The following is a 27,074-nucleotide window of genomic DNA, read 5'->3' as shown; positions in this document are numbered from 1 at the left end:
TTAGCGGGATTAATTACAACAATGGTATTGTTTTGTTTTCACTCTTTCGCTCTTTCTTTCTAGTGTACGATTTATTTGGTTTGTTTTCAACTTCGCGCTAAGATACACGAGGACTATCTGCACTAGCCGTCCTTAATTTTGCAGTGTAAGTCTAGAGGAAAGGCAGCTAGTCATCACCACCCATCACCAACTCTTGGGCTACTCTTTTACCAACGAATAGTGGGATTTATAGTCACTATATAACACTCCTATGAGTGTAAGGACGAACATGTTTGATGTAACGGAGATTGAACCCTCGACCCTCAGATTAGGAGTCGAGTGTCTTAACCACCTGGCCATGCCGGACGACTCTTTTGTACGACTCACAGTGAGTTTGTAACCAACGGATACGTGGGTTTGTATAGAGTTTAGAAAGATGGGTTTAAAAAGTCGATGGGGTCGATAACTACATAAAACGTAACTTTCTTTGTTAACCCTCACTTTATCGATCTCGTACTTATATTTTACGTTTATGTCTGCTAAGGTTATCTGACCAGGTGGAATGTATCCACTTTTATGACACATCCATAGCTTACAGCGCAAGGAATATTTTGTGATACGGCCTGAATTCGAACCCCGTTCTAAAAGTCCAATAAGCAACCTCTGTCGGCGTCCGTCTTATTGTTAGCGTCGATACGAGTAAGTGTCAGTAAGGTTACAAGAGCAAAAGAGTTAGAAATGGTTCATTTTTCTATTTTCCTGAGAAATCTAAATTAAATATTCACACTTAATTCACAATCAGACAACAGTATCCGAAGAGTTGGTAACGGGCGTTTTGATTAGCTGCCTTCTTTCTGTAGTCCAGCGGTTTCCAATCTGTGATCTGTGAGCTCTATTCAAGTGAAAAGATTCCATAATTAAAGGAAGAAAGCTGAAGTATAGATCCAATTGTGGTTCTTGGATTTAAAAAAGAATCATATGTTCCGCATAAAACAAACAAAACAAACATGTTCGTCCTTTTAACCGTGGGGGCGTTATAAGTAACGCTCAATCCCACTATCAGTTAGTAAAAGAGTAGCCCAAGAGTTGGCGGTAAGTGGTGATGACTAGCTGCTTTCCACATAGTCTTACACTGTTAAATTAGGGACGGCTAGAGCAGATAGCTGTCGTGTAGCTTTGCGCAATATTAAAAAACCAAACCAAAGCAAAAAAAAAAGTTTGAAAACTAACAGTTTTACCCAAATAGTCCTTGTGTAGTGTTGCACGAAAACTTAGAAACAAACAAACACCTGTAATGTATCTTTGCCGTGTTTTATATTACACTCGAGAGTGAAAACATGGATACATAATTACGCTTTCGACTCCCACAAATATTTAGCAATAACTAATAAACTTTCAGGTGAATAATGAGAAAGAAGCATTTATAGTGAAGGAAATGAAAATATTGATTTATATTTGTTCATGTAAGTTACACTTTTCTGTTTCTTCATTTAGATTATACTTATTGTTTTGTACAGTCCATCTTTGACTTCACACATACTAACTTTACGCCGTGTAAACTACGTAAATTGATAACGAAACCAACTTGCCTCAAAGTAGCACAGCGGTAAGTCTGGGGACTTATAACGTTAAAAACCGAGTTTTGATGCCCGTGATGAGCACAGCTTAGATAGCTCATCGTGTAGCTTTGTGCTTAACTACAAACAAATAAAACTAATCAACTTTGAGATTACCAAAGTTTTGCATGTAGCATCAACTAGGTGAACGTAAATCAATGAATGATAACGTACAACCCTCTACAACGTCCTGTCTTGGGGAATGTGGTTCGGATGCAAAATAGCAATAATTCATGCTATGTTTTCACTAAACGTTTTGATGCCATTTTGCTACTTCAGTTTACGTACATATTCGTCACGAACTTTTGTTTGTCTGCTTTTACCACCATCACAAGGTGGCGAGATCATTTCCTTGACGTCACAACAGGGACCGCTTCTTGGCACAACGTTTGCTTTAGACAAGATCAATGTGAAATTCTAGCTGCAAGAAGTTTGGGCCTGTTTCAATTGTTACCTGCCCATGAGCACGAGCTCTGTTGCTTTTGGCACAATGACAGATATATATATATATATACATTTTTTGTTGTCGTTGTTAAGTGAACGAAAATTGATGACGCTGGGGCATTAAGTGTTACCTTGGCAACGGAGATAACAGATGAAAATATAATAATTTGTTGAGAGCCAGTACTTGATACATTCACGAAATAATCTATATTTGACAAAGAAAGTTTGTGTAACTGGCAGAATAAATCAAACATATTGACAAAGTGTTTACAAATATGCACAGGAAATAACTTTGTGTTTAAGTAAGCTACAAGTAATCAAATTGTTTCATCAAATTTAGCTAGAAAAACCAGTTGAGAGTCTTGGGGATAATATGTCGCACTGGTTGGATCTAAATCTTGGTGAATATTTAAAATGATAATTTAGAACAACAAGACCGAAGTGGTTTACACTATTTGAGTTATAAATCATAGATAAGAAATGCCTTAATGTATAATTCGATTAAGCTATAACTTTTTAGTTACTTTTGTCATGGAATAAAACGAATAAAGAAACAATAAAACGTTTAGAATAACTGAAAAAAACATCTCTTCAGAAAGGAAAGACCCACCACTTGCCATCAGTCATGATTTTGATAAACTATAAAACTTGGAAATATTTAAAAATTTAACGTCAGCGATCACATAAAAGATATTTCATATAGAAGTAACTGGATGTAAAGAAGGTCTTATTTTTAAAAGTTAAATTTAACCTGAGAATATCGATAGCTGACGTTAATCTGGGTTTTATGGAACTTAACCTATGAATTAAAGAATGTTAATACTAATCTATGATTAACTAAGATTAAACGCTATTCTAATATAACTGTCAGTTACTCTAATATTAATTAATGTTAACCTCGGATTAGTGAAGATTAACATCGATTTAAGATTAATGATAATTTAACGCTAATTTAGGATTAATGCTAATATAAGATGAATAAAAGTTAATGTTTATCTAATGTTAGTGAGAGTTCATGCTAATATAGATTTCGTAAGTGATAATGTTGTGGGGTTCTTTTTCTACCTTCTTATTTCAATATAGGATTTATTAGAATTCATTTATTCCAGGTGTGTGTTGATTTCAAATAACAAATGATCAATAAACATGTTAATTTGTCAAACTGTTCATTTCACTCTAGTTATCTTTGTTTTTTTGTCATTCATTTCAGATAACATCTGAAGTGCCCATGGTTGGTATACCAGTACATTTGCACTTTGTTTAGGGAGGTAGAAAACAGTGTCCTCCAATGGCGGGTCAGGTGATTTCTCGAGATTACAAACTCCCTTATTTTCTAGTGGATTGACCAGTATTGTGGTTAGAGCTAGTCGCTTTAGGTAAGCCTGGTGTTATCTATTTAACCAATAACGTAGTTTTAGTTTTGAAGTTATAACGTCAACCTGGTTATGCTACCCCTCTAGTAAAGGTGAATGTCCCTCATTCACAGGTTGCATATACAGATACACACAAACACTGTTGCTTTTGTTATGAATAATAAAGATGGTTTCTATGTGTCTTACATATTTTTGTCTAATTGGTTTTTATTCCTTAGCACAGATGCACGTAATTTTAGCAGAACTCTTTTAATACATCTTTCATATAGCGAAAATATTTCATTTACTCTTTAGAAAAATCAGTTTTATCTGAAAATATCACAATACTAACCTAGAATTACTGAAATTTAGTTCTAATCCAGGATTATCGAGAGTTAACGCTAACTTAGGGTTAATTCTAATCTAGAATTAATGAGTTAATGCTAATCTAGGATTACTGAAAGTTAACACTAATGGGGGAGTACTGAACAAGCTTTAGTGATTTTAAACATTTGGAAGTAAATGAAAAGCTCTCGAAGAACACTGCAAGATGTCGCTTTTAAATTCCAGCCCATCGAATTACTCTTTAAATATTCATCACGTGTTTTGATATTGATGAGTAGGCTTAAGAACAGTGTAGCTAAAATTGGAAATGATTCACGGAAAATATTAGAATAAAAATACAATCCAAAATAAAATGAAGGACTAGATATGAAAAAGACAACATTTCATTCAGTAATAATTTGCATGTTAGACCTTATGTTGTTCCTACTTACCTCTAGATTTCATCGGGAAAATAATACATTTGGAAGTATCAAACCTGTTAATTAATCTAAGACACAACGAATTTGTAATATCGATTTGTCTTACTGTTAAATTTATTGACCAGTGAGCAAGAATATTCATTTGATATAAACAAATATTTCTGTTTAAGATAAACGACGAGGGTTTGATTTGTTTAAGCGCAAAGCTACTCAAAGGTGTATTTGAAGTATGTTTACTATGTGGATCAAACCCGGGTTTTGGAGCTTAAACCTTCGCGCGTACTTACCGCTGACGACAGAATCCTTGTGTTAGCAGTATATATTTATATATGTATACCAGTCACATGCTTAAATTTCGCTCCTTAGACCATCGTATCAGTTGTGGCTAATAGCAAAAAAAAAAAAAAGGAAAACTTTGCATGGTTAAGCCTAAGAACTAGATCTTAAAACTCTATATTAGATCGTATAATCTATGTCAACATTGGACATGTAAAAAGATAAAACGTTAGAGTACAGTTGATAATCGTCCTTGAACTAGGATTTATTTTTATAAACATTTCAACATAACGTTGAATCTAGATATAGAAATAACTCTACTTTCAATGAAAGTACTGGATCACGACTCTGTGTTTCCTAAAGAAATAACTCTACTTTCAATGAAGGTATACTGAACCACGACCACGATAACTCGTTCAGTATATTGGACCACGATCCGTGTATCTTACAAAAATAACTCTACGTTCAGTGAAAGTATACTGGACCACAACTCCATGTATCCTACAGATATAAGTTTACGTTCGAGAAATTATCTTTATGATGCTAGAACCGTTGTAGCCTTATTAAAGTTTAAGAATGTGATGTTTAATCTTCAAATCAAATTATATTTCAGCCATGACTATTATGTGTAATTTTGTAACCTATGAGCCAAGTTCCAGTTTAAAAACGGATTTTTATATGTGACGTTGGAAACTGTGAAACCTAGTCCCACTCCAAGAATAGACCTATGCATGTGTGACATTGTCGTCTTTGAAAATGGACGTGTATGTGACGTTGTAGCAAATGAAAATTGTAACTCCTTGCAGCCAATTTTATGATCAAAAGTCAAAACTTTATGTGACGTTTGATAGTCAAAGCCAAATAAAAGAAATTAGAGATTTATGCGCGGTGTTGCACGTGTACATTGAAGTGCAACACATTTATAATTATGTATTTTTTATGTATTCAGTCAATTACCAGTGTAACCATCGAGACTGATTATGTTTCTTTTTACGTTAGCCCCGGCATGGCCTGGTGGACAAGGCACTCGGCTCGTAATCTGAGGGTCGCGGGTTCGAATTCCCGTTTCACCAAAAACGCCCGCCATTTCAGCCGTTAGAGCGCTATAATGTTACGGTCAATCCCATTATTCGTTGGCAAAAGAGTAGCCCAAGAGATGGCAGTGGACGGTGATGACTAGCTGCCTTTCATCTAGTCGTTCACCATTAAATTAGAGACGGCTAGCGCAGATAGTTCTCGTGTAGCTTTGCGCGAAATTTAAAACAAACCGAACCAGAAATATGTTAGGAAACTTTTCGACAAAATAAAAACGAGAAATATACCTTTCTGAAGAATGAAGCAGTTGTTTTTTATTTATTTTTAATTAAGGATACAACACATATACGTTGTTTAAGAAAGATTAAGATTTTATAAGAACGTTGTTTGTTGTATTGAAGAAACAGTTCAACTTTTAGAAAGTTTCCGTTTATCCTTCCATTGTGACAAAAAATGACATCTGAATAAAACACGATTTATAAATTCAGCTTATAAAAACACCTAGTTATTTATTTCCAAGTTAAAAATATTTAAGCATAAATATATTCCCATAAAACATGTAAACCACTTTTTTCAGTAAATCCTTCGAAATCTTTGGTTTAATATTAGGCCACCACGACTGCCACAAATAATTTTGTAAGATCGAAAATAAATTGATGTCATTCCTACTTGGTGACTTTCTGATACATTCATATATGTGCACGCTCATAACAATACTGTACAAAAATCCTAACTAAATATGTACATATAAAATTGAAACATCGATGGTACGTTATACACTCAATTATTTACGTAATTGCACTTTCAAATATATTGCAACAGTACACTTGTTTAATAAGTACATGACACTTTTTATCTTGTGGTCACTCAGGTATTCACCTTGTATACAATGGACCATCAGATTTTCTAATAATTTAGGTGATTAAATCTTTTTGTTATTAATGTTTATCTCCGTTACTAGCTGTAATTCATACAGGGTTAACTAATATCCGACGCGTTGTTTTTAACTTTGAAGGCACTTGTAGTCATACAAACAGATTTGTATTTTGCATAGATCTTCAGTTAATAAAGTAGCTAAACAAGGACACTTCATACTGCTAAAAAGTGTAACTAGTCACTTGATAAAATATATGTTTGCTAGTTACCAACATGACAACTTTAGCACATATCTTAAATACAACACTACAACGAAAGTAGTTTTAGTCAGATAACATACCACATCATTTAAAATGAAAGTAGTTTTAGACAGATAACATACTGCATACCACAACACTAACAATGAAAGTAGTTTTAGTCAAATAACACACTGTATACCACAACATTAACAACAAAAAGTAGTTTTAGTCAGATAACATACTGTATATCAAACACTAACAATGTATGTAAAAAAATTTCATATCGGGCAGAGCCCACCGACGGGAATCGAACACTAACAATGAAAGTTTTAGTCAGATAACATAACAAAAGTGTATAGATAACATACTGTATACCACAACATTAACAATGACAAGTAGTTTCAGTCAGATTACATACTGTGTACTACAAAACTAACAATGATAGTACCTATGATCAGATAACATGTTATCTACCATAGCACCAAGAATGAAAGTACATTTAGTCAGATAAGTTGCTGTCTACCATAACATTGACAATGAAAGTATCATTAGTCAGATACTGCTTATAATAAAAACAATTGTAACAACAAACGAGTTGATCAGATACATGAACCATCTCTTAACTGTTATTATATTCTAGTATTTGATAAATAGAGTAAAATATAAATGGTTTTCTTTTTCTTTAAATTAAGTATTCAGTCGTCCCTATTGAAAAAAACGAACGAGGAAGATGATAAAAAAACGACCTTCTGAAAAGTCACAATAATGACATAGAATGCTAATAGTTATACACCCAAGTTGTTGGCCATGCATGGCCAGGTGATTAAGGCACTCGACTCGTAATCCGAGCGTCGCGGGTTTGAATCCCCATCACACCAAACATGCTTGCCCTTTCAGCCGTGGGGGCGTTATAATGTGACGGTCAATCCCAATATTCGTTGGTAGAAGAGTAGCCTAAGAGTTGGCGGTGGGTGGTGATGACTAGCCGCCTTCCCTCTGGCCTTACACTGCTAAATTAGGGAAGACTAGCGCAGAAAGTCATCGTGTAGCTTTGCGCGAAATTCAAAACAAACCAAACCAAGCCCAAATTGTAATAAACAATTCTAGCTTAATTTTCAAAGAAACTAACATAACGTCATTGCTGGATTCGATTCTTAGATGTAGGGAAAGGTGTGATATTACAAACACTAGATGTGGGTTATGGAGGAAGATGTAGTGTGCACGACGTAGTTTTATTTCGTACAAAATATAGTTCGAAATATTCTATAAAATGAGTTTCACAAGTCTTTGCTATGTTTTCAAGACGTGAATCGTTATTTAAGTATGCATGAGGCTTAGCTAGTATGACTTTTTGATAGCAAAGGAGATCAAAGGAAAACTGTCACCAATTTGATTATTTAAAGAGACTTTCCGAATAAAGAGTTCCAGCAATTAACTTTAAGTCGTTTTATGGAAAGTTTGTTTTTTTAATTCTTTTAACTTCGCCAGAGACATTTTTTGTTATTAAATGCATCATGAGATTTATTGAAAATGTCACAGCTTAGAAAATAATAAGCCAAGTAAAATAAAAAGAAAGAAAAGAAAAAGAGTCTACTTAAAACGTTTTGAGAACTTTTGAATAGCGATTTATTGCTCATGAGGACTCTACGAAAGAATAGACCAGTTATTAAAGCACTCGAGTTTTTAGTTACTGTTTTTAAAACATCTTTACAGGCACATTTTTTAGCGATTCTCGGCACCATCTCACTTCAAAATGTTATAGTTCATACACTTGTAACGATATTCTCCACCGAGTGGCGCTCTGTTCCTGATAATTCTACAAAGATATAAACACTTAAAGACTTGTAATGTAAACGGAAATGTCAGCAACAGTTTGAACTACACATCCTGTTTTGGCATGAAGGAGTTTATAAACTTAAATGTGAAGTTGAAACTCTAATTTTCCCTTTTATATCTAAAACTTGGAGTTTGTTTGAACCGGAAATTTCTCTCATCATTACAATCTCTCAATGAATTTTATTTATATATATATCTTTATTTTAATAAGTGAGATTTTACACTACACTGGATGTTTTGTTTGTATAACGAGTCACACCAGACACAATTTCCCGCGCCCACGCTTACGAATGTATGTAGGCCTAGTCTTTTGCTATCTAGAAGGACAAGGCTTGGACTGATAAACCGATGAAGATCTCTCATGAGTTTCCAAAGTTACGCGATGACTTGTCTAGGGGCGGCAGGGGAGAACATGCAGAGATGGTGATGTATGTATTAACAAAACTGACCATTTGACCCTGAAACTCTAATTTTATTGTCGGTCTATCATAAGCTTCTCTATCAAAGCGTTCATATTCAAATAAAATAATGACGTTTTTTTATTCAACATGTTGAAATGTATCTGAGATCAAAATCTATTTTCAAGAGATGTGTATTACTGTAAACACTATCGTCACTGACGTATTTTTACGCGTTCACGATGAGTCGTTTACCACTGGTTCAGTGGATTAGCTTGAGGATTACTAACTTTATAAAACTCTGATGTCGATTCCCCGTGATGTGCAGCGCGGAGTAGTCCATTGTATAGTTTTGTACTTAAGGTATAAAAAAGAGCAAAAAAGTCATAATATCACACACACACACTTATAAAAATATTGTGCAATTTCACAGTAGAAGATCAAGGGAGGGACAAAGTAACAGTTGAATGTCTTATTGTGACCTTCATGTCAAAATAAATAGCTTTAGTAAGACCACAGTGGAGAAATAATGTTTTCATATACTCACATGTCATAAATCAAATATGGATAAATGGGAAAAAATCTTCTCTGAACGTGAGTTCTTTAAACGTTATCGTTAACTTAAAACAGTTCTTTAAATACTATTGGTAACGTGAATCAGTACTTTAAATGCTGTTCGTAACTTAAACCAGTTCTTTAGACATTGGTGCTAACACCAGTACTTTAAGCACTGTTCGTAACTTAAACCAGTTCTTTAGACATGCTGGTAACTTAAATCAGTTCTTAACTTAAACCGATTATTTAGACACCGTTGGTAACTTAAACTAGTTCTTTAAACACTGTTGGTTACTTAAATTAGTTCTTTAAGCACTGTTGGAAACTTAAACCAGTTCGTTAAACACTGTTGATAACTTAAACCAATTCTTTAGACGCTGTTGGTAATTTAAACCAGTTATCAATAAAATCGCTTTCACAAAAATGTTTCATCTGAAAAAAAAAAATTTAATTTTAATTGACCAATTAGAACATTTATAGATCCAGAACACGACGAATACAGCTTCTTGTTCCGATCCTGTCTTCTCACTGTAGTAACACAGCAACGAACTTTGAGAACAGTTTCTCTACTACTGGCAAAGTTCAGACACGTCTTCGGATAAACTTTAAATGATTCATTTGTTTGATGTCATGCTGATTATGCAATAAAAACTTTAAACTTATTTATCCAGAAGAGTTGAACGCTCGTGAAACAGGTCCACTACATCAATTTGTGATTGAATAACTGAGAGGCACCTGAAATGACAAAAAAATAAAACAGTTTTCAGTTTAATTGTTATTAACACCAATTATATTATCCATCCACCGAACGACACACTCGCCCATCCATCCATCATCTAGTTACACATCTCATGAATAACGTTTATCTCATATATAGAGATACAGTTTCTATTAATATAGTTTATTAAATTCATATACTTGTAATAATTAGAGACGTACGACAATCATGTTTCAAACAAATAATACTACAAGGTAAGGTAAGAGTTTGGGTTACAGAAACACTAGACAGCTTAAGTAAAGTCACACGTATATACACATATATCTTGCGTATTGTAATTCTTGATACATATCCTAGGATATCAGAATTAGATATACTTCAGTAATTAAACATTAATTTGTGGAAAACGTTAATTATAACAAAACTTTTACTGAAGTGCTGTGTGATTTTATAAGACTAAACAGTATATACAGAAGTGTAAACATAACTTGAATTGCGTGAGAAAGAAAGGAAGAAAAATACAGCCTGGCTTAAAGATATAATAACAAGACACATTCCTTGCAACCAAACTAACTTAAAGGTATAATAATAAGAAACATTCATTACAACGAAACTATACTAAGGATATAATGATAAGGCACATTCATTACAACGAAACTAACTTAAAATATAATAATAAGGAAAATGCATTACAAACAAAGTAAACTAAAGATATAATAATAAGACACGTTCTTTACTACCAAACTAACCTAAAAATAGAATAAAAAGACATTCATTACAACCAAACTTACCTAAAGATATAATAGTAAGGAATGTTTATTACAACCAGACTAATCCAAAATATAATAATAAGATACAATGATTACAGCCAGATTAACCTGAAGACATAATAATAACGTACATCCATTACAACCAAACTAACGTGAAGTCATAATAATAAGGCACATTCATTACAACCAAACTGACCTAAAACTATAACTATGAGACACGTTCATTACATCGAAACTGGCCTAGAAATATAATAATAAGGAACATTCATTACAAAGTAAACTTAAGATATAATAACAAGTAACATTCATTAAAACCAAACTAATCTGAAGACGTAATAATAAGACACATTCATTACAACGAAACTAAACTAAAATATACAATGTAAGGAACATTCATTACAAACAAAGTAAACTGAAGATATAATAATAAGGCACATTCATTACAAACAAAGCAAACTAAAGATATAATAATAAGAAACATTCATTACAAACAAAGTAAACTAAAGATATAATAAGAAACGTTGTAAACTAGACTGATCTAAAGATATAATAATAAGAAACGTTCATTACAACCAGACTAACCTAAAGATATAATAATAAGATACATTTGTTACAGCCAAACTAACCTAAAGATATCATAGTAAGAAACATTGCAACCAAACGAATCTAAAGACATAATTATAGGGCACATTCATTACAACCAAACTAACGTGAAGTCATCATAATAAGGCACATTCATTAAAACCAAACTAATCTGAAGACATAAGAATAAAGCACATTCATTACAACCAAATTAATCTGAAGACAATAATCAAGCACGTTCATCACAATCAAACTAAGCTGAAGATATAATAGTAAGGCACATTCATTACAACCAAGCTAACTATAAATATATATATAACTGAACATAGCCATTATAAAACGTATAATGTAATACGGTAAAATATCAAAGTATTTCTTCTACAAGTCATAATAATGCTATTATACATATTCATGCAGTTTAAAAGTTAAATAACTGTCAAGTGATTTCGTACAGTTTAATTGGAAAAAATACATGAATGTTTTGATAAATTTATCAAGTGTAGGTTAACCGAACACCACGTACAATACATGTATATACCAGAGTCTGAAATTAAGGATAAATAAACGAAATTCTTTAAGACTGATTTAGTGAAAAGCACAATGAACAATTTATTTAACGCATCCGTCAGGTGAGATAAAAACGAAATTTTAACATCTTCTAAAGACTTCTTAAACTTAAAGTAAAGCATTTTTAACATCTCCATAAATACTTCTTAAATTTAAAGTAACAAAGACATTTTAAAATCCCCTAAAGAATTTTGAAACTTAATATAACAGAGATCTTCTAATATCCTCACAAAGACTTCTTAAACTTTAAATAACAAAAATGTGTAATTTATCATTCACTTCTGGTATGAGAAATGCAAATATTTTGCCAAATTTGTCAAGTATAACTTGACACGAAGTAACAAAAATATTTTGGAATATTCATGAGACCTGATTCATCCTTAAGTTACTTGTATTTTATCACTGCATCCAAAGTTGCAACGATATACCAACACATACTTTTGGTCTAATTTATGTCGGATCGCAATATGCTAATTAGGACTATTTTATTCGAAAGTTACAGGGATATTTTCATGCTGTTTATAGGTTATATTATGACACATTAATACATTTTAACTCAAAACGATATTGAGTGGTCATCACATCGGTGACTTCTGATTTAATGTAGAGTAAAAAACAAAAGCATTTCACACATATTTATATGACTCATATAACCCAAAGTCACAAGAATATTTTGACAGTTCAATCAATTTAATGTCACCTCAAATAACATTAACATTTTATCAAAGACCTTTTTGACGCATCCACCAGGTTTAATTTTAATCAAGATCATAAAAGATGTATTGAAATACCACTATTCATGCTTAATTAAATATGACCCATTCATCTATTTTCGGCAAGCGGCTTACAAGTCTTAACCACGCTTTGTTCCCAGCTACTACAATATATTTTTAATGTCGAAAATATGCGTTATGTGTCACTCAAGTATACTTTACATACTGTCGAGTTCTCTAATTCACATATTTTAGAATGAAATAAAGCTCGTCGACATTTGGTGGCTAATGACATACAGACAGCTGACAGAAACTACAACTTGTCTTGACATGTTGTTTACTAGTTTTTTATTTGGCCGTCAGGTGTAAAGAGTCAGGTATCACTGCAGCTGCTACGCATCTGGAGTTTCTGGCCAATGAGAATCAAATGTGGATCTAACGACTAGAGTAGACGAGTACACGTATTTTTATACACATATTTATGTATGGTTTTGTTACAGCTCATTCGAAGCCAATGCTGGTGAATAAGAGCTAAAGAAACAACAATTATAAACCTAAACAAGAAGGTTAAAATAAAAAAAATCCTTAGAAGAATTTTCGGAATAAAATAAGAAGTTAATATTGAATAATTAAGGTCACAGTAGGTTTATTTTAAAAAGAATGATAAAACCAAATGTGCAAGACGAAATCTGATGAGACAAGTGTAATAGTTAACAACGTAAGATGGAATGACCCAATAGCTGAAATACAAAATGCACGAGCAAAACATTCAGGAAATACATGAAAAAAAGTTGCTTACGAAAGTTCTAGAAGGATTGAGAGCTTTAGCATTACCTAACAAATTTATTGTAGAAGAGAGAGAGAAAATTATTCTTATTAGGTCATAGTTCAGAGATTTTAACACAGGTTATACAAATTTTGTCACTTTCCCGTATAAGGTACTTTTATTTTCCATAAAGTTGAAACTAAGGTCATTGCAAAGTACGATAAAAACATCTAACTGGATGTTTTGCCTAACCGCAAGTTACAGACATGGAGGTTTACAAAATACCTACTGATAACCTAGACATCTCTATGATAATGAATTACAGCATAAGAAGTACTTTTATCAATATGAAACAGACCTTGTGTTGTACGAGTATATCATATATTTTTCCACCATCTTAAGTAATGTGGAAATGTTTTAAGTTTCTGTGTAAATACCTTGTTTATATACAGTTGTTGCGTTTGACACTTGGCCCATAAAACCGTTGAAGTTTTTCATACCACATAGCACCTACTTTACCCGCGAAAAAAATGCTGCTGTGTGCTTTTGCTGGCCGAGTGGATGAAGTCTGTATGTGCCACTTGACGAATGCTGTGAGAGAGTGAACAGTGATGTGGTAGCCCCTTCGTAACAGAAAGAAACAGAAGTTTATTGCATTATAGAAATTTTTTCGCTCAGTTTTACTGGTTTTCATTTTGTTCAGCTATGCAGAAATTAATCTGGAGATATGAAAAGTAAATAATCTGTTTAAATCCAACAAGGTCGTTTGTTTCGTGTCTGGGCAAGCACTCACACACACATACTGTTGTTGTGTGATAAATAAAGATTGCTTCACTTGACATGTAACGTTTCCGTCTGTTTACTTCTTATGAAGCCAAAAACTCAGTCGAATCTTCACATCCAGATCATTGCACAAATTTCCTTCTTTATCCTCTTATTATTAAGCAGACTTATTTAACATATACTCGTGAATAAAATAGTTTATCTGAGAATACCAGAATTCATGAGCTACTTCATAAACCAGAGTCACTGAAAAAAGAAAATGTCTTAAAGTATTAAATAATCAATTTCTAAATCTACATCAGTCTGGGTGTAAAGACTTAATATATGAAAGTTATGTGTACTTGTCGTGAAGCACAAGAATATGCAATGGGCAATTTGCGCTCTGCCCACTGTGGATACGGACAACCTAATTTCTAGTGTTATAAGCCCACTAACTTACCACCGAGCCCTTGGAGAGGGTAGGGACAGAATTTAAACTGTAGAGTCGATAACGAATAAGTTGCCCTTCTAATGACAAAAGTTAGAAATTTAATAAATTGACAGACAGTTTCATTTAGAGAAATGATGTTGGTAAATAGCTAAGCCTCGTGTGTTATACTTTTTGTAGATATTTCTTCATACGATTTGTTTACTCTTACTTTTGTCACATTGTTTTATTTCTCTTATTAACATCAAGTGTAGGCATGACTTGTGTAAGTTGACTTCTCTATCTAAAGAAAGAGAACTTATCTTTCTTTGTATGGATTGTAAAATTATTACTAATTTGTTTTTGGCATTAGAAGTACACACCAGGTTTGCCTTATAGTGTGTGCATACAAACTGTATGTATAATTACTGAAATACAGCCTTAAAAAAATATTAGGCTAAGAAATTTGTCTTAAATGTTATCACAGTAGTTAAGTCTAATTAGGCTGAGTTATGACTTACATGAAACATATACTAGTATCAAGTGACTGATTTTTAAGGAGATTTTCAAGTAGTATCTGAAAATCGCTTGTATTTTTCTTAGAGAAACCACCACCAACATCATATCAACAGTTAAAATGTTTTTTTAAGAATATAACATCTAAAATATAAAATCACGTACAGTTAAATGGAATTCATGAGCTCCGAATCACAAAGAAATTCCTATATACTCAAACTACGTACTTTATTAACATCAGTAGTCAAAAGCAAGAAATTATTTTACATAAATTTCTCACACATTTATTAATAACTGATTTATTTTAAGATAGTAAGTGAATAACGAGATTTTGACAATATTTATAAGAAAACATTAATCTGAATTTATTCAAATTCAAAAATCCGATACCTGTTATTTAGTTGTGGAGGAAAAAGGAATTAGCTGTGGGTTTGTTATAAAAGTGACAGTCAATTGCTTTATTGTTTTAAAAACCATACAAAACCCTTAAGGTAACGGATGCCATTGCCTACTCTTCCCCTGATCAGCAGTTCAAAACAAGGAATGATTATATTTGAACCTCAACATGATCTCTGAGCCCATGTGCTCATACCGTATCATTGAAACCGAAATTACCCATATCAGGACTATACAAACCGTATATAACTTATTGTTTATATATAGAGAAATATTTCACTTTTTTTTCACAAAACTTAGAAGACCAAATGCAAATGCTTCAAGTAGAATACTTATATATTTCCAAAATTCTATTTGATTTGTTGCTGCACAATGGACTACTAGTGCTGTGTCAAATTTAATGTATTATAAGTCTTCAGATTTTCCACTGAGCCACCAGAGGGTCTTTCTAAAAGTAATTTTTTATACAAAAACACCAACTTTCAACAATAAACGAGTTTACTAATATTAAATGTTTGGGGCGCAACACCAGAGGCCTTAGTTTATAGTTGTATAATCACTTTACTCTTACTGGTTGATGTGTGTAATAGATTTCATTCTTAAGCCTAAAATGTATGATAATCTTAAACGTGATACTCAAACTTTATTACCGCAGGGGTGAGTAACAGACGCTAAACCGAAGCTATAAAATCACATTCATCTTATAACAGTTATTGTTTCAATCTAATGAATGGCGTTGTGTAATCCAGAGAAAACACAGGAAGTTACGAATTTCCAGACCACAAAATTATATTGGTCGAGCTAGAATTATAATTGAACAATCAGATGTACCATAAAGAGTTTTACGTCCAGAGCTCCATCGGATAATGTTTCTAACTACAGTTCTAATTATAACTGTATATATAGATGCACAGAGTTTAGGGTTTAGTTCATACAATATAAAATTACCATTAGTTTCAGGTCTTTTACCAGGTACTGTTAATTGAAATGCAAAAACAGAAGTTGTTAAATAAAGATCCACCACGATCTATACTGATATTATTGTTAAATACAAACACAGTGTCACCAGTATTGATATTGTTAAGTACAAACACGCTGCCACCTGTATCGAAATTATTAAATTCACACAAATCACCATGTATATTGAAATTATTAAATTCACACACATCACCAAGTTAATTGAAATTATTAAATTCACACACATCACCAAGTTAATTGAAATTATTAAATTCACACACATCACCATGTATATTGAAATTATTAAATTTACACACATCACCATGTATATTGGAATTATCAAATTCACACACATCACCAAGTTAATTGAAATTATTAAATTCACACACACTTACACGTGTATGAAATTCGGGTTCCTCAGTAGTAAATATTTTTGAATTAAATTCTGCTATTTATACATAAATAATTCGAATTATCATTACTTTAACCTTTTATCTTTTAACACTTTCATTCCCGCTTCGTTCGGCTAGTACAGAGGCAAGTCTACAGATTTACAACGCTAAAATAAGGGGTTCGATTCCCCACGGTGGGCTTAGCAGATAGTCCGAAGTGGCTTTGCTATAAGAAAACTCGCTTCGCTCCTTTATGAGTGATCTGGATTTGCACAATATATTGTTAAATCCATGCCATTCAAACGTTATTCTCAGTACTTAAAATTTGTAAGGGGATATTGAGTTAGTAAGGCTTATTCTTAAGCTTTTGTTATGGTTTTAAAATAATGTTCAGTCAGGAAAACGTAAACTTGTATACACATCTATTGTATCACAACACAAAAAAATATTACATGTACGTATATATTACCACACAAACACTTGAACTGTAAATTCTTATAAAAAATAATTTGTTTCTTCTTTATTTCTCAACTGGATTATTTATCACAAAAAGATTGGCTTGAATTTCTCACAAAGCTACTCGAGGACTATCTGTCCCTAATTTTGCAATGTAAGACTAGAGAGAAAGCAGCTATTCATCACCACCCACCAACAACTCTTGGACTATTCCTTTACCAACAAATAGTTAAATTAACCGTAACACTATAACGTCCCCACGGCTGAAAGGGCGAGCATGTTTGGTATAACGGGAATTCGAAACAGCGACCCCCGGAATACGAGTCGAGCTTACTTAACCTCTTGGCCATGCCGGGCCATTACAAAATGGAAATATACCTATTGTTAAAATAAAAACGATATGAGTGACATGATCTGGGAACTATTGTTTGTTTTTGAATTTCGCGCAAAGCTACACGAGGGCTATCTGTGCTAGCTGTTCCTAATTTTGCAGTGTAAGACCAGAGGGAAGGCAGGTTATGACTATAACCACACACCACCAACTCTTGAACTATTTTTTTACCAACGAATAGTGTGATTGGCCGTCACATTATAACGATCCCACGGGTGCAAGGGCGAGCAAATTTGGTGTGACGGGGTTTCGTATCCGAGTTCTTCAGATTAAGAGTCGAGTGCCTGAACCACCTGGCCATGCCGGGCCTCCGGGAATTAAAGGGACTTTCATAGAAGTCCATGTCACTTATTTTTTGAAAATAACATGAACCATGTTTATACCTAATAACACTAAAAGACCAATCACTATTCGTTATCAAAAACGAAGATGAGCAAGAGTGGAATTCCACAAATATAACCTTGGATGAGAATGTGTTAATCTGAGATAAAGCATGTAAGATATGAGTGTATGTATATATATCATAGCTATAAATGTTTAATCCGCAAACAAAACACATTAAAATTAAACAAGATATGCAGCGTATTTTGCTTATGGATTGAACATTTATGGTTATAATATAATTAATCAGAGGTTGAGATTTGCTGTTTTTAACGCAGTCCTTTCTCATGATTTTGTTTTACTTATTTGGCTTCATTTGGATGTATTTATTTATTTTCACTAATATATATATATATATAATATATTTATTTATTTATTCATGTTACTTAACGTTAATTGTCTATTCCAATTAATTATATTATTGTTCGGGACTTGTTAAATCTTTGGAATTATTTAGTCCTATAAAGATGCTAGTTTCAACGAAATTTACCTATAATAAAGATATTATTACTGGAGTTTCCAGTACTTCGAATGGTACTAAATTAACTATTTCGATGTTTTTTTTTTTACCGCTTGTTTGTGTTTAAGAACGGATATTAGAGTTTTTATTTTGTTACACAAAAGTCCTTCTAGAAAAATTAGATATACGAACTCGTGACGTTTCAACTGCAGGCTGTTATTCCTGAAGCATTTGCAGCTGTTAAGTTTTATCAACATATTATAAAAAACAGCAATAGATGAGCCTAACGTGACGTCTCAGCTCGATAGCTTTGGATATATACGTTTAACGAAATTATATTGGATATATCTGTCACGTAACGTTAAGATGACTGCGTGATAGAGGTGTTTCTCCTCTTTTCAGCTTCAATAGGAAGTATAGCTTCAACAATAATTTTGTATTCATACTCCCTATAAGCCAGAAACTTGTAAAGAGCCAACTTAATAAACCTGCATTCGTAAAATAATTAAATACACCACAAAATTAGCTCTTATAAAAAGAATATCAGAAACTTGTATATAAACCAGATAAGACTTCTACTATACCGTGAGGATACAACCATATTTCTTAATAAGGAAAGTAACTTCCTCTAAGTTGTGTAGAATAAGGCTTCTTGTCTGTGAGATCCACTTGAGGCACTACGTATCTATAATGGAATACTACAACAAGGAAGGAGTGATCTAAATGTTTAACAGTAATGTGAACAATGTGGGTTATATATAAGAATAAATAGAGTTATATTGTCGTAATAACATTTCTTTGGTGTTTCGTAAACTGTTTCGGGCAAACATCTATTAAAAATAACAGTAATACAACTTATTGATGAGTTCACTGATGTCATTATGAGTACAGGTATAAAAGTCACAATTAAAGTAAAAGTTGTGAATTTGTTTTTTTTCATTAAAAAGACTTCTTTTCTAACCCCAAAGTATGTGTAGAGAAGCAACCAAAAAGATTAATTTAGAAAATCACCGCAAATTGAAAATTATGTTTAAGACTCTTATGCAGAGCTACACGAGAGTTATGACGGGTTAGAGGAAAGGTAGCTCACCAAAAGGTCACACTGTCATCTCTTTGTGTACTGTTATCTGGCCAAATATTGGAATGTGGCCATCACTCTTAAAGCTCTTAAAGTACACGAGACTTTAAAGGTAACTTAAACATTAAAACACTAGATACTAACCAGTGGACCACAGAATGACCCCAAATACAGCTGTTATGTCAGGGAAATATAATTATATAACTTTAGTGGTCCATGTGGACATTATGTTCATTTGATACCTCCCCCCTAGAAAATTTAAGTAAACTAGAGAAATTCGCTGGAAGACCTAATGTAATGTAAAAGTAAGGAGGAAGACCAGTACACCCACACTTAGTTTAAGTTTAGCCATTAGTGATGGAAGAATTATTCAAACAGGTAACTTGATGTAAACAAGCTTGATGGAATAAGTTGAGTTTGAAATTGGAAAAATAGTCCCAGTTTGACTAAATTTTCGTTGTTTGATAAACAGTTGACAAACAGATAACGGAACCAATAGGTGGAATTTAATGTAAAATCGTTTTCATAAACACTATAGTTCATCAGACAGAAAGATATCCCGAAAAGGGAAATCAGGAAAACGAAGCTGAATAGAGAGGACTAAACAAAAGCGCAAGTGATGTTAAGAACCAAGTTAAAGGAAACCATGAACGAAGCTGAACAGGGACTAAAGAAATCTGAAATTGGTGTTATAAATCAAGTTAAGGGAAAGCAGGAGTGAAGCTGAACAGGGAGGACTAAACAAAACCACAAATGATGTTAAGAACCAAGTTAAGAGAAAAATGGAAGATTACTTTTTTAACTGGTATAGTTACGTAGACGTATCAGTAAGTGCACCTTTCTTTGCGATGAAGATTTAGAAGTGTGTTTATAAGTTCAAGTTTTCTTCAAACACTTTCGTGTGATAAAGAAATTCTATTTCTTCATTTATGAATGAATGTCTAAATGCAATATGATCAAAAGATGAAGACGTATGTTATCATAATGTCCTTATAGGACACTAATTAATTAAAAGAGAGAATGAATTGGAGGTTATTCTACAGTAATGGTTGTGGTCGGTTGTGAAATTACAGAAATTCGGAAAAAGTAGTCTGGACAGTTAAACTGTTCTCTCTGTCGTAAATCATTACAGCTAAATAATGAACATAAATAAATCGTTTTATGTTTTCTTAGTAAAGAGTTTATTGCACGAAGTTAAGAAGCTGAAACACTAGTGTGGGTGTAGGTTAATGGTCATGTAACGAGATATGAACTTTAACCATCAAATCGAGAATACATTGATGACGTAGTGCTGACTGCTGGAATAGTGTTTGAACAGTTTTTCATGTCTGAGAAAAATCTAAGAAAGTTAGAATCGATTACTCGAGATGATTATGATGAGTACGGATGAATCTTCATACTTCACAATATTCATTTAACAGAGATCATGAATGTGGAAAAGCTAATGTTAGCCAGTGATAAGATGAGAAAACAATATGAACCTAAAGTTATCCAGTGATAGGATGAGGAAATATGTGAGGCTAAACATTAGCCAGAGATATAGTGAAGAGGCACTGTGAGGTCAAAGTTAGCTAGTGATAAGACAAGAAGATACTGTAAGGCTAAAGTTAGCAAATGATAAGATGAGAATACACTGTGAACTAAAGTTAGCTGGTTATAAGATGAAGAAATACTGTGAAGATAAAGCTGTTCAACTATAGGATGATATAACACTGTGAGGCCAAAAGTAATCAATGATAAGATGAGGAGACACTGTAAGGATAAAGTTAGTAAATAATAAGATGAAAAGACACTATGAGACTAAAGTTAGCTAGTTATAAGATGAGGAGACACTGTAAGGATAAAGTTAGTAAATAATAAGATGAAAAGACACTATGAGACTAAAGTTAGCTGTTATAAGATGAGACACTGTAAGGATAAAGTTAGTAAATAATAAGATGAAAAGACACTATGAGACTAAAGTTAGCTAGTTATAAGATGAGGAGACACTGTAAGGATAAAGTTAGTAAATAATAAGATGAAAAGACACTATGAGACTAAAGTTAGCTAGTTATAAGATGAGGAGACACTGTGAATTAAAGTTTCCGGTCATAAGATGATGAACACTGTGAGTCCAAAGTTAATCAATGATAAGATGATAAGATAAGGAGACAGTGTGAAGCTAAAGTTAGCCAAAGTTATGGTGAGAAAACAATGTAAGGCTAAAATAGCAAAATGATGAGACTCTGTGAAGTTAGAATTAGCTTGTTATAAGTTGAGGAGACACTATAAAGCTAAAGTTAGTCAGTGATAAGATGAGAAGACATTGTGAAGCTAAAGTTATTTAGGGATAGCATGAGGAGACCATGTGAGGCTAAAGTTAGCCAGAGATTTAACGAAGAGACACTGTGAGGTCAAAGTTAGTCAGAGATAAGATGAGAAGGCACTGTGAGACTAAAGTTAATCAATGATAAGATGACGAGACACTATGAAACCAAAGTTAGTCAATGATAAGATGACGAGACACTATGAAACCAAAGTTAGTCAATGATAAGATAAGCAGACATTGTGAAGCTGAAGTTAATCAGAGATAAGATGAGAAAACAGTGTGAGGCTAAAGTTAGTGAGTGGTAAGATGATTAAACACTGTGAAGCTTAAGTTAGCCAGTGATAATATGACGAGATATCGTGTGGCCAAAATTAGTCAGTGATAAGATGAGGAGACAGTGTGAAGCTAAAGTCAGCCAGATATAAGATGAGTGGATAGCAGATATGCCCAGTTAGTCATAGGACCTGAAAAAAAAAACTTATTTGCAAATAATGAGCAACCAAATGTATGGCGTGTCCAGCAAAAAAGAAAATAATTCTTCATCATAAATGAAAGTGAAACTAAAGTTTTGAGGAGATATAAAACTGGATGTCTGCAAAAGTGTCGAAACCAGTTTTGGATTCTTCAAAAGTCATCAGTAAGTGAAAAGTAATCATCTATGGATTAGGATAAAAAATCAAACTCCGTTTACTAAAGAAACATCCTTGATTCATGTAACTGAAAACAACATTGGTGATATATACTAAAACAATGACAATCCAACCTCATTGTCAGACCAAACTGCTATCATGGATGTTGGAAAAGAGCCTCGACGTATTTAGATTTACAAAATATAAAGGTAAGTAGTTAAGGCATTTTACCAACATGGCGTAGTATTTTTATTTTGTAAATGGTTTCTTCTGACCGCTTTGATAAGATAAGTGTTGTACTTATATGTCAAAAAGCCAATTTAAAATAATAATGTCAATTTTAAAATAATAAATTTCAAAACCAAGTACAAGAACTATTATTTACGAGGGCCCAGCATGACCAGGTGGTTAAGGAGTTCGACTCGTAATCTGAGGGTCGCGGGTTCGAATCCCTGTTGCACCAAACATGCTCGCCCTTTCAACCGTAGAAACGTTATAATGTGACAGCCAATCCCACTATTCGTTGGTAAAGGAGTAGCCCAAGAGTTGGCGGTGGGTGGTGATGCCTAGGTACCTACCATCTAGTCTTACACTGCTAAATTAAAGACGGCTAGCGCAGATAGCCCTCGTGTAGCTTTGCGCGAAATTAAAACAAACAAACAAAAACAAAACAAACATATTATTCACGCCACGTTATGGACAGTCGATAAACATGCGTAAGATTTGTTTTTCTTAACAATGTTGAAGGTTTTATTCGTTTACAAGGATTCTGTGTCGTCTAGCTCCTCGATCTTTCGTTCATTGCAGTTTATCTTGAATATAATAATTACACATATTTACTTTAAAATATTTGTGTAAGTTTGAATTAATGTCACTTTTATGCTTTGTCACTGTATGTTACTTTGAAATATATTCTTTACTTTTCTATATTTGACTTGATTTACTGCAAAATATATTTATTTATTATTGCACTATGTTTTCGATTTTATTTCAAGATGGCCTCGTTATTTTCTCTAATCATTTAACACTAACGCTAAAACAAAACATTTGTAAACGGCACAAAATATACATTTTTAATAATCAACTCGCTGATGAAAGAAAGGTTTTGGCTGATTTCTATCCTAAATCTTTTGTTAATAATTTAAACGACAAATCCTTGGTGTTACACTGATGTCTAGAATTGAAGGAACAAAGCTGGCTCTGTTTCTTAACGATTTCTTCCTTAACTTCTGACATTATCAAATTACATTTTTCTATCTCGGAACACAATTTAGAAACATTGTATGTAGATGTCGTGCTTTTTGTGTATATATGTCGTTTTTGTTTCTGCTTAGACGTTGTATTTGCTTGTTTGTAAATATCGTGTATGTTTGTGTATTGATTGTTTGTTTGTTTGTTTGTGTATGTATGTATTATTTTACGTTTAATAGGAAGCTACTTGGTCTTAATGGTGACTCATGTGTTAAGAACAGATACAGTATTCTTCTGTAGAGGTTGCGCTTACTTGTTTATTTATCTATTTGTTTTATTAACAACTAATAAATGGGTTTGCACCAAGTGTTTGCACACACGCACACACACAAAACAGTTCATAAACTGTGACGCAAGAACTGTTTGTTCAGTAGGAACGTTAACAGGCGATGATTAATAACAACACAAAAATAATACTCTGTGTTGTTTGTAAATTACGACTCCATAATAATAATAATATTCTGTTTATGAAGTATGACTTCATAATAATAATATTCTGTTTATAAAGTATGACTCAATAATAATAATATTCTGTTTATAAAGTATGACTTCATAATAATAATATTCTGTTTATAAAGTATGACTCAATAATAATAATATTCTGTTTATAAAGTATGACTCAATAATAATAATGTTCTCTTTATAAAGTATGACTCAAGAATAATATTTTGTGTTGTTTATAAAGTAAGACTCAATAATAATAATACTCTGTTTATAAAGTCTGTGTGTTTTTTGTGTGTTTTTTTCTTATAACAAACCACATCAGGCTATTTGCTGGGTCCATCGCAGGGAATCAAAACCCTGATTTTAGCATTGTAAATCTGAAGACTTAACGCTGTACTAGCCAGAGACTATAAACTATGACTGAAAGACAGTACTTTGCGCTGTTTATAAACTATGACTCAAGAATAACATTCTGTGCTTGGAGATCACAGAGTGCTCCTTAAATCTTCAAGATGTCGTTAGTACTTAACCAGCAAAGGTTGCAAAAGTTTAAATAAAAATTATAGAGCTTGACCAGGAACGTTTATAGATTTTGAACATTACAAACAGTTCAATTTTAGATAATTACTTCGGACGTTATTATTTTTAAGACATTAAATATCTCTTTAGATAAAGGCAGCTTAAACGGGCGTGAAGCTAGCCAAGAAAAGATAGCGTTAGATGAGAGAATATCAACTCATAACTCGTCGTGGACCTGGACCGTTGATAAGATATTTAGTTCTAGACCAAACATAAGACTTAGTTTTATCCGTAAGTTTGTAAAGCTCTTGCACATAAGCCATCACTTGTTATAAATATTTGTAATAACCGTTATTATAAATTGTAATGTTCTTTGTTTGTATATAAAAGTATAGTTGTGTTGAAAATTTATGTGTATCAATCTTGTTGGCAAATATCATAAATTGGATAAATATTAACACTAAATTAACTTCTAAATTAAAATTAAAATGTCCGGCTATTTGAAGTCGTAATACATTGTGTACGTAACAGTATTCAACCAGCAAATTAAGGAAAATTTTAAACTAAAAATACGAAACATGTTATAAAGAAAACCTCACACATTGGGTGGCAATCATCTTAAACAATGCCGAGATAAAATACAGTGTACCCCAAACCATCAGACTTGTCTTAATGAAGTACAAGTTTTCATGACGTTTTAGTATTACGTAGTTCATGGATAGCTAAGTATCAATTCATTCTATGTATGCATATTTATATATATTTGGTTCTGTTTGAAATAATACATAAAATAAATCTCGTATGAACATGAGTTTCTTGCTAGTTTTGAGGCGAGAACTTACGTATTATCATACAGATTGAATCTGTTCTTTTTTTTATCAACACTTCTACCATATAAACACATTTCAGGATCTGGAAGACACTTAATAAGCTAACATAGAAGAACAGAGACGACCAACCTGCATTTCCTAATGTCCTGCCCAAGCTCCCTCCATTCGCCACACGGAGAAGGCATAACTGAGTCTTTCGTGGGCCACGTAGCTGCACGAGCTAGTCAGCTTGACGTCCTGTTCGTCTTTCCTGAGAACTTGGTACAGAAAGTCAATGTAGCGAGTGGCTAACTTCAGTGTCTGTATTTTACTTAGCTTATCGGAGGGAAGGGTTGGGATGATCTTTCGAAGCGCCGCAAAGGCCTCGTTCAGATTCTGCGTGCGCTGTCTCTCTCGCACATTAGCCAGCACTCGCTGACTCTGCATCTCCTCTAAACTCTGACAGCTTCGTTTCCTCGACCTGGCAGGCTCAAAGATCTCGTCCCTGCTTCCTCCTCCGGGACACTTTCTGTAGCGGCGTTTACGTTGATCTTGTGGATGATCAATACATCGTCCACTGAACACAGGGGAAGACAATTCTGTTTTTATGGCACACATTACCTTCTCTCCACAATGCTGATCATAGTGTTGTGCGGTATGTGTGAGAAAGGTTGTGACAGGCGGTATTTGAGAGAGAGAAAATTCAGGCTGGCCAAGAGTTCGATGGTCAGTAGGGTAGCTCAACAAGGTGGCGTTGGAGGTACGTGACAGTTCTGTAACAGGGAAGTTACTAAGAGAGATACTCAGCTGGTCATCTGTCATCGCTGTGGCGGGGGACATCACACAGCTAAGCACCTAAATAATGAGCTGTGAATACAACAGAAATAACCTTTGATACGATGTTGTCAAACATTCAAGCAAAGCCTAGAGCTAACACATGTAAGCACGTGGTGTATCTATTCTGTACACAGATGAGAGTGTATAGATTTCTAAAAGCATCTTTTTCGTTTTGTAATGAAAGCTAGAAAATCGCCGCGAACCAATCAAAAGCCACGATGCACAGAGAGCTGTTACATAACCAATCAGGAAACTTTACAGTTATGTGGAGACCGGTATAGAAGAACAATAATTGGCTACAGTAAACCTGGAGCATTTCACTATCTCAATGGCTCGTGTAGGATTTAAATACAAATGGAAACATTCCGTACTAATGTTTAAATCATTTTCCTGAAACTTTTAACAGGAACTACCAAAAAACAACAACAACCAATATTTCCATAGTGGCTTGTCTACTTATTTGCCGCGGGCATAGAACCGCGGATTCTGGCGTTGTAAGTCCGTAGACTTATTGCTGTTCCACTTGGGAGACACAGCATCACTTTCATTTACAAACGTTTTTACTGAACTGAATT

The 27,074-nt window shown here is 33.3% G+C and overlaps 1 protein-coding gene and 1 long non-coding RNA gene across 2 annotated transcripts in view; one reads left to right on the top strand and one right to left on the bottom strand.

Annotated features, from left to right (window-relative positions):
* Positions 1-27,074, top strand: part of LOC143254547 (uncharacterized) — a 45,763-nt gene that overhangs the window by 3,121 nt on the left and 15,568 nt on the right. The window contains exon 2 of the long non-coding RNA XR_013030249.1: positions 3,250-3,415. This is a non-coding gene — a long non-coding RNA (uncharacterized LOC143254547). The remainder of the gene's footprint in view (positions 1-3,249; positions 3,416-27,074) is intronic.
* On the bottom strand, positions 5,751-26,641 carry LOC143252519 (twist-related protein 2-like). Its single transcript, XM_076504771.1, has 2 exons — positions 25,813-26,641; positions 5,751-10,105 (listed from the first exon to the last, which is right to left on the bottom strand). Exon 1 carries the CDS (start codon positions 26,500-26,502, stop codon positions 25,822-25,824), a length of 681 nt encoding a protein of 226 aa, XP_076360886.1. The 5' UTR covers positions 26,503-26,641; the 3' UTR covers positions 5,751-10,105; positions 25,813-25,821.

Source organism: Tachypleus tridentatus, chromosome 6, assembly GCF_004210375.1.
Source record: "Tachypleus tridentatus isolate NWPU-2018 chromosome 6, ASM421037v1, whole genome shotgun sequence".
In the NCBI taxonomy this organism is placed as follows: domain Eukaryota; kingdom Metazoa; phylum Arthropoda; class Merostomata; order Xiphosura; family Limulidae; genus Tachypleus; species Tachypleus tridentatus.
Note: the sequence above shows the minus strand (reverse complement) of the source record. Positions and strands in the feature narration are given on the sequence as shown.